The 8,139-nt window shown below is 40.5% G+C and overlaps 1 protein-coding gene across 3 annotated transcripts in view; it reads right to left on the reverse strand.

Annotated features, from left to right (window-relative positions):
* ercc8 (excision repair cross-complementation group 8) overlaps nucleotides 1-8,139 on the reverse strand; it is a 73,145-nt gene that overhangs the window by 52,544 nt on the left and 12,462 nt on the right. For all 3 annotated transcript variants that reach the window (XM_043689347.1, XM_043689359.1, XM_043689354.1), the window contains exons 3-5: nucleotides 3,367-3,468; nucleotides 3,142-3,265; nucleotides 312-393 (exon numbers count right to left, since the gene is read on the reverse strand). In XM_043689347.1, coding sequence (XP_043545282.1) covers nucleotides 312-393; nucleotides 3,142-3,265; nucleotides 3,367-3,468 — 308 coding nt within the window. The remainder of the gene's footprint in view (nucleotides 1-311; nucleotides 394-3,141; nucleotides 3,266-3,366; nucleotides 3,469-8,139) is intronic.

The raw sequence follows: 8,139 nt of genomic DNA on the forward strand, positions 1-8,139 counted from the left end.
CTCACTCAGTCAACCCAAAAGCTCATTACCCTTGACTGTTTTATGGCGAGTAGGCTGCTTTCCACCAACTGTAGAAATTCTTTGTACTGTTTCATCAGTAAACAGAGTCTCACATTCAATTTCTCCAAAATTAAAATCTTCAACATTTGTTCCCTGACTAGTTTTTTTATTTATTCCAAGTAAATGCTTTCAACCTAGTTTGTGGATCTATGGTGCCTCCCCAGTCACAGGTTATTACTGGAAATATGTTAACAGAAGGTTCTATATCATACATGGATCATATGCAGGATCCACCACCTTGTTATACTAACCAGCTATCAGGCAGTGTTTGGTTGCAATTGGAGACATATGATGACAGTAAACTGTTCCTTCAAAGCTGAACACTTCAGCAGGCTGTAAAATAAGTAAATTAGTCTTGCATTAAATTCCTAACAATAAATTATTAACAGGCAGTAAAAATATGCATAAATATAGCGAATTTTCATTCTATGTAATGCAAGATTGTGGTTATTTTCAAGAAAACTTAGAATGTTACATATCAACTTCATGATCTTAAAAATTATCAGAGTTTCAGAAAAACAATTATTCACACCATAGTCTTCGCATTATTCTTCAATTTTAACAATGTTTTCTTCCTTGTCTTTCCACTATGTCTAACCACAGTCAAGACATTAGCAGCAGGGATGAAAATGGTCTGCTCTGTAGTTTACTCTGTTAACCTGGAAGACTTAGCCATTTGGTCTCAACAGCCAGGCCCGGTAAGAGTGTCCTGCCTCGATTCAGGCTTATCCTCCTTGGCTTGCACCTCTACATATTTTAGCAACACAGGCAGGGGAAGGTAAAGAGGTCATCACTCCTGCCGCATGATTCCATGAGCCAAGCATAGAAGGAGCCAGGTGCATAATTAATTAGATGAACAGCAGATAAAGATAAACTATTTCCACTGATAAAGGTTTCTAGAACTGGGGGCATAGTCTGAAAATTAGGGCCAAACCAGGCAAGAAAGATGTTAGGAAGCACTTTTACACAGAAAGGATTGCAGAACTTTGGCATTCCCTTTCACAAACAACAGGTGATGTCAGATCAGTTGCTAATTTTAAATTTGAGATAGGGTTAAGGTTAGGTTTAGCAGGTATACAGAGGTAAGGTATAGGTCAGCCATGATCTCACTAAATAGGAATACAGGCTCATGCAGTCGAACAGTCTACTCCTGTTCCTATTCTTCTAAGGTGAGAGAGAAGTTGACATGGGTCATTGTGGACTGCTTTCCCTAAATCTTCCTGAAAACAACATTGTTAAAAAATTCAGTCAATGGCAAAATTCAGTCCAATGTTCAATTAAACCTTAAGGTAGACTTGGGGAAAGAGCACAGAGAAAGCTATGAAGAGCCAAGCTGAAAGAGACTACAACCAGTGTGGATAAAGCTCCAAAGGGGCAGGCTGAGAAAGAGTATAATGAGAACAAAGGCATCTATAAAGAAACAGGAGAGTATTGTGAGAGGAGAAAGCTTAAAAAAAGGGACAGGTTGTGAGAGATTCTAGCGAGACCAGAGAAATCTGTGAAGGAGCAAACACAAGTAGAGTCGAGCACGAGCTCCAAAGGAACGGTCTTTTATTGGCCTTGGTTATTATTCAGTTTTGGGCTGAAAAGTGATGTGACCTTGTGTGCAGCAAAAGCGTCAAACATCTCAATTAGCATAGCAGTGACTGCTTCCTCCTGCTCCAAATAACTTTCAATTTTATCCTACAATAATGGCTTTAAAACTGCCTTGCATTACCTTCTTCTTTAATAAGATTTCAGGGACAGAAACTTTCCACAGTCACAGACAGGAAATGTTCAGGGATACCTGCTGTCCATCAGGTAGCCTCAACAGCCATGCCAGTCGGTATTCTATTGAAGGTTGTCCACATGGGAGTTGAAGCCTGATTTTTGAGATGTTGGATTGGAGACAATGGCTTGGATTTTCTTCAAGATAGGTCTTGAGAGTTAAGAAAATTCCCAGCTCAGCCTTGTTGCCTCAGAAGATGCCAGAAAAGACAAAAATCTTCATTCTCGAGAGGCAGCCACTAACCAGTCGAGCCAGCCAATTCAGGAAAACATTTTGGAGCAGCCAGAACGGTTGCTGGGTGCAGAGGTGGATCACTTAAATATTTATCTTGGTGTTCCTCGTGAACTCTCTAACAATATCTATCATATTAGCCTACTCAATCATGCTACAAACTCAATCATGCAACTTAAGACAAGAGTCTTTTCTCATTAGACTACCTACCAAGTGATTTTCTTCTACTTCCACTCTGCAAGTGGTGCACACTTCATCTCACTACTTATCGTTTACTGTAGTTGACTTAGCAGCTACGAAGAGATCTTGAAGCATACAACCTACCTGATTGGCAAAGCAATAGTGCTGTCCAGGAAAACAGTTTGTTTGTTTGTTTTGTATTTGGCATGATTCTACACTTTTTCTCACTTCCCTCTTACAATACCAATATGTAGAAGTTTCAACAGGTGTGTGTTAAAATTTCAGTCAAGACATGAGCAGTTAGAACTCAAAGTTGTGTTAATTTCCTTCATGATTACAGCACCAGATTAGAGGACAAATTTGAGTTCTTATTCTGTTTAATTCAGTCCAACATCAGCCAGGATATTTACGCATTAACCTGTTGGGAGGAGCTTTGCGTGTAAATTTATTTTCATAACGAACATAAAGGACAAAAATTTAGCTCCATCATATCTTGAAGATCATTGTGCTTCATTGACTGTTTAAAATTTAAGCTGCAGATCATCCAAAACTTGCACTCCTAAACATCATTGAGTGACACTGTTAGATGCACATAATTAGATGCATACAGAACATTGAATGTGGACAACATCAGGATCAGCAGTCAACTTTTAAAGTCAAGCTGTCTCCCTGATTATTGCTGCATAAGACCAAAAAAAAATGTAGTTAAGAGATCAACGATCTGCTGGTAGTCACTGAACCTGACCAGTGTGGGTTCACAGGTTAGGAATGAAAGAGAGAAATATAAAAATCAAAATTGAAACATTATTTACAATAAAATACAAAAATATCTAGTTATGAAAACAGCTTTACGCATGAACGGAATTGTCATATAATTTTATGGTGCAAGTATTTGTACTTACCAAAAGTCTGTTTGTGTCCCATATTTTCAAAGTTTTATCAAACGAGCTGGATGTAAACATGCCAGTGTCACAAGGATACCACTGAACAGTCTCCACGCTATATTTGTGCACATGGCCATGGGACCTTTTAACACATTATATGCAAGTCATAATTCATTCAATATTTCCTTTCCAAAGATAATCACAGTGCTGAATTGAGAAAGTAATGAATTGTACTTTTCCTACCTGCCCACTGTACAAATTGCCTTGCACGTATACTGTAGTTTTTTAGTGACATTCTCCAAATCATATATTGCAATTATGCCATCTGATCCCCCGGACAGCATGCTAAATGAAGCAGAAACAAGATTCAAGAAGCACAATCAAGTGCAAGATACTACATTGGAGAAAAGTTAAAATCCACAAGCTAAGATTCAGCAGACTTACTCTATGATGATGATAAAATGGTGACAGCACAGAGGAAGGTCATTTGACCTATCATGCCTAGTCCCACTCTCTGCAAGACCTACTTAATTGGTACTACAACCTTCTCTTTCCCTATTGGCCAGCAATCATTTTCTTCTGAGATCACCATCCAATTCTCTTTTATTAAAAAAAACTATGACAGGACATGCCTCCATGATACTCTCAGGAATGAGATTCCAGGTCCAAAGCAGAAGCTGTGTAAAAAGGGTTTTCCTCATCCCATACGGATACTTTTGCCAGTTAGGTTAAATTAAGCTCATCACATTCTTAACAATTCAACCAAGGGGAACAGTTTCTTCTCAACTACATTATACAGAATCCTCAATTTTTACCCTTTCCCAGCCCTACGTTTAAGAACACCACCAGCTTCGTTAAGCTATTCTTCTTACTAATCTAACTGCAATCTGTCATTTCTGAATTCATTCCTGCAAAGCTTCACTGTACCCTCTCCAAGGATGTGGCGCCCTTGCTGAAATGTGGAGTTCAGAGGCACAATATTCCAGTTGAGAACAAAGATGTGTTTTACAGCAGATCACCACTAACTCTTCACTTTTATATTCCATCTTTATTCATAAAACCCAGAATCATATGTGCTTTATTAAATGCTTTTGCAACCTGCTGTGCTTCCAGCCATGATTTGTGCTGTGTTCCCATGCCCATGATCCCTTTAGAATCATACTTTTCACTTTATCTTGCATTTCCTCATTCTTCTCGTAAAAATGCATCACCTTACACTTCTATATATTACTACCGCGTGTGCCAATGAACTGCCCATTCCCCCTTTGTGTTTATGTCTTCTTCACTCCACAATGGAAGCACAGTGACAGCTGTGTGTACCACATATAACATACTCTGTAGCAAATCACCTGGTCTACTTAAGCATTACTTTTCAAACTCATTGCTTCATTCACCTAAAACTACATTACCACTACATACATAGAAATACCAACAAGTTGCACTACAAGCCACTAACATTTTTTAATTCACTTGTGGGACAAGAGCATCAACGACTGGCCAGCATTTAGTGTCCATGGAGATTGGAGTGTGCTGCCTGGTTCAATCAGTGTAATCCATGTGCTGTAGGTTGATTCACAATTCCCTTAGGGAGAGAATTCCATGATTTGACCCAGTGACAATGAAGGTTCAGTGATATATTTCAAAGTCAGGATAGTGAGTGACTTCAAGGAAAACTGCAGATGGTGGTATTCCCATAATCATTCTTGGGACCATAGTGTGCCACATATTCGAGGACGGTAGTTGTTACTTTACTTCATCAAAAATTAGGGCCTTTCGATGTGACCATTTCCAAGGTTGGCCCTTCTTTCAGAGTTGATGTAATAGTGCTCGGCTGGATGCCAGGTAGTGTATGAACCTTCCATAATAATTTACCACACTCAGAAATGACCTAAGCTCCAGGACAGACGTGGGGACCAGGGCATCTTTGATTGTGCTCGCTTTTTTATTCCAACAGGTGTAACCTGGTATTGTTGACTCGGTAGCCCAAGCAAGTTATCTGGGAGTGCCTGTTAGACAAGGTTTTCCCTTCATAGGTGTACACCTGCCTTGGATATAGTCCTAAGGCATTTTTCCAAGTTCTTTAAGTGTTCCTTTTTGTTTTTTGCTGTTATCAGGACAGTATCTGGGTAAACAGCGACCTGAGGTTGACCTTTCAAAATAGTCTCCAACGTCCACTGAAAAACTGAACAGGCTGATAAACACCAAATGGCAGTATCATTTTTTTGGTACAAGACCTTATGGGTATTAATAGTACCATACTTCTGAGTACCCCATCAAACTACAATTGCAATTAAGCATGTCTCCTATCAAGCTTCGTTTAAAGTTAAATCTCCCGCCAGCTTTGCATACAAATACTCTATATGAGAACTGGGTACTTATCCAACAGTAAAAATAGCTTACTGTCAGTTTAAATCCCCATAAAGGCAGACTAACCCATCGGGCTTCAAATACTGGCGCTGCCCATTCCACAAAATGGACTGGTTCGATGATTCCTTCACTTTCCAGTCTTCAGAGATCTGCTCCCACTTTTGCCCATAATACAAATGGCACTGACCGTGCCTTGCAGACTCAGAGGATTGCTTCCTGGTCAACATGCAAGTTCACTTTGGATCAGGGTAATCCCTAGACAATCCTGGAAATCTTTCAATTAAGACTTCACTCAGGTAGCTATTTTCTAATCGAAAAATCCAGGTAAATCTCTCACAAACAATTTCACCCCATTAAGCTTGGGCCTGAGCTTTTTACTATAATCACCGATAACCAATCAGCTGCCTTATGAGAGACTGGAATAGATGTTGTACCCTTAATCGGCAAAGGTTCCCAGGTATAGGTTTTCAGCTTAATTGACGTCTTACACAATTTTAAGGGCTGGAGTTTATTTTATCAAAAACTGGTTCTGTGATCACTGATAACACCATGCTAGTATCATCCCATGGAATCAGGTGACCACTTAACCAGATATTTATTTTGATTGGCTCTGATTTTGATGCTGCTGAACAATGTAACTGTTCCAAACCAGATGAACTCTCCATGAGGCACTCCTGTATACTGGCCTAAGAATTAATTTATTCCATTCAAATCTAGTAAGGCTCTGCTACTGTCTCAAATCTGCATTTTGACAATTACAATGTCTTACTGCGCAGGATCCTGAAGAAGCTGAGACTTGGCTTTGTTTAGGGTTTTGCTGTGGGCCAACCTGGAGTTACTCATATTTCTTGAGTGAGCCGACACACTTTCCTGCATTTAAGTGACGTTGCACAAGCCGAGACAGACTGGAGAGGGTGTCCACTTCCATTGGAATACCTTGCAACTCACGTGTTCCACTTGCCGCATTTTCAGTCATATTAGCTGGGTGAAGTCCAGTTGAGCTTCAGCCAGTAGGCATTTTTGCAGTCGTCATTAGTCTCACATACTAGGTGGACTCTAAGCATTTCACTGGGAGTTAAACCAAATTCACAAGCTTCTGTCAGATGTCATAACTGAGTCAAAAAGCCTAATATGGATTCTGTGGTTCTCGATTTGCCATACAAAAGAGACAGAATTAAAGATGACTTGGAATCGTAATATTCCTTAACTATGTCAATTAATTCTTGAAAGGTTTAAGTATCTGGCAGCTCAGGAAAAGTTAGGCTCCTAACATGGGAAATGCTGCAGATCCACAGGCGGTCAGGAGAATTACTCATTGTTTTTCAAATGTCATGGGTTCAGTCCTTGACGTCAGGATCAAACAAGTAAAGCTTCCCAACCAGAAGCATGTTGAAATACCCCAACTTCTGAATGACTGCTACAAGAGAGTTGCTTCAAGATCGTGCTTTACTCTCCTCAGCATTGTGAAGTGGGAGATGGCACGGGGCAGGGTGACACTCGGCACACAGACACACAAGATGGCTGCTGAACCATCAGTTGGCCACTGGACCACAATATGGAGAGAGACAGCAGAGCAAATATAGACACTGCCTGGAACCACCAGAATGCCAGCACAATGCACTTATAACCCAGTTGATTAGTTTAAGGCGGGTGGCGAAGAGAATACACGACTAACGTACACTGCCTGCCAAAATGTCTTGGTCTCGCCAACACCTTTTATAGAAATGCTAACAGCGCCCATTACTAGAGCAATGGACTTCCACAGAGACATTGAAACTGATGTCTGCGCTGAAACTAACAACAACCACGCTGAAAATGACAATGACTGTATTGAAACTATCAAAGATTCTGCAAAGATTACCATAAACAAACCATGTTACAAAGGCAATAATGACCTACCGAATCACAAGATGTATAAAAGTGTCTTGACAAGTGTTCTGGGCCGAGAGAAGAATCACAGCTGACCACTATGCTGTTGGTGTCTTTCGCTCCCCAGAGCTCCAATATTTCCTTGTGCAATAAACTCTGTGATTAAACCCTGACTCTGACTCAGAGACTGGTGATTTTCCCCACAACAATTGAAGTAACTCTTCAAAAGCCAGTATCCCATCACCTTTCACCCTTTATTCACAAATTGCATAGCCTATGACATTAGAACTGCCTCTTACTGAGTCAGACATTCATGGGCCCAATTTCTGACATTGACACTTTTATGTCAGCTCGCTCCCCCGATTACCAGCTCTAATCACAGAACTCATCCTGTGATGTCCAGTCGGCTGACCTTGTTATAACTGCTACTCTATTTGCATTTCCACCCATTTCTGATAGTAATTGTGGCCCCAGCACTAATCAATGTTACACTCCACTAGTTATAGGTTGCCGTTCTGAAAAGGTCACCCCTTTATCCTAACTTTCTTCTGTTTGACAAACCTACATTCATGCGAATTCATTATCCCCAACTTTATGGGCTCTTATCTCATTATTACCTTGTTAATTAGGTAATTTGATGGTGCAGGAGGGAGGGATTCCGGTATTTGGATAACTGGGGTTCTTTCTGGGGAAGGTGGGACCTCTATAAACAGGATGGTCTGCACCTGAACCTGAGGGGCACCAGTATCCTTGGTGGGAGGTTTGCTAGTGCTCTTGGGG

This window comes from Chiloscyllium plagiosum, chromosome 1 (assembly GCF_004010195.1).
Source record: "Chiloscyllium plagiosum isolate BGI_BamShark_2017 chromosome 1, ASM401019v2, whole genome shotgun sequence".
NCBI classification, from domain to species: domain Eukaryota; kingdom Metazoa; phylum Chordata; class Chondrichthyes; order Orectolobiformes; family Hemiscylliidae; genus Chiloscyllium; species Chiloscyllium plagiosum.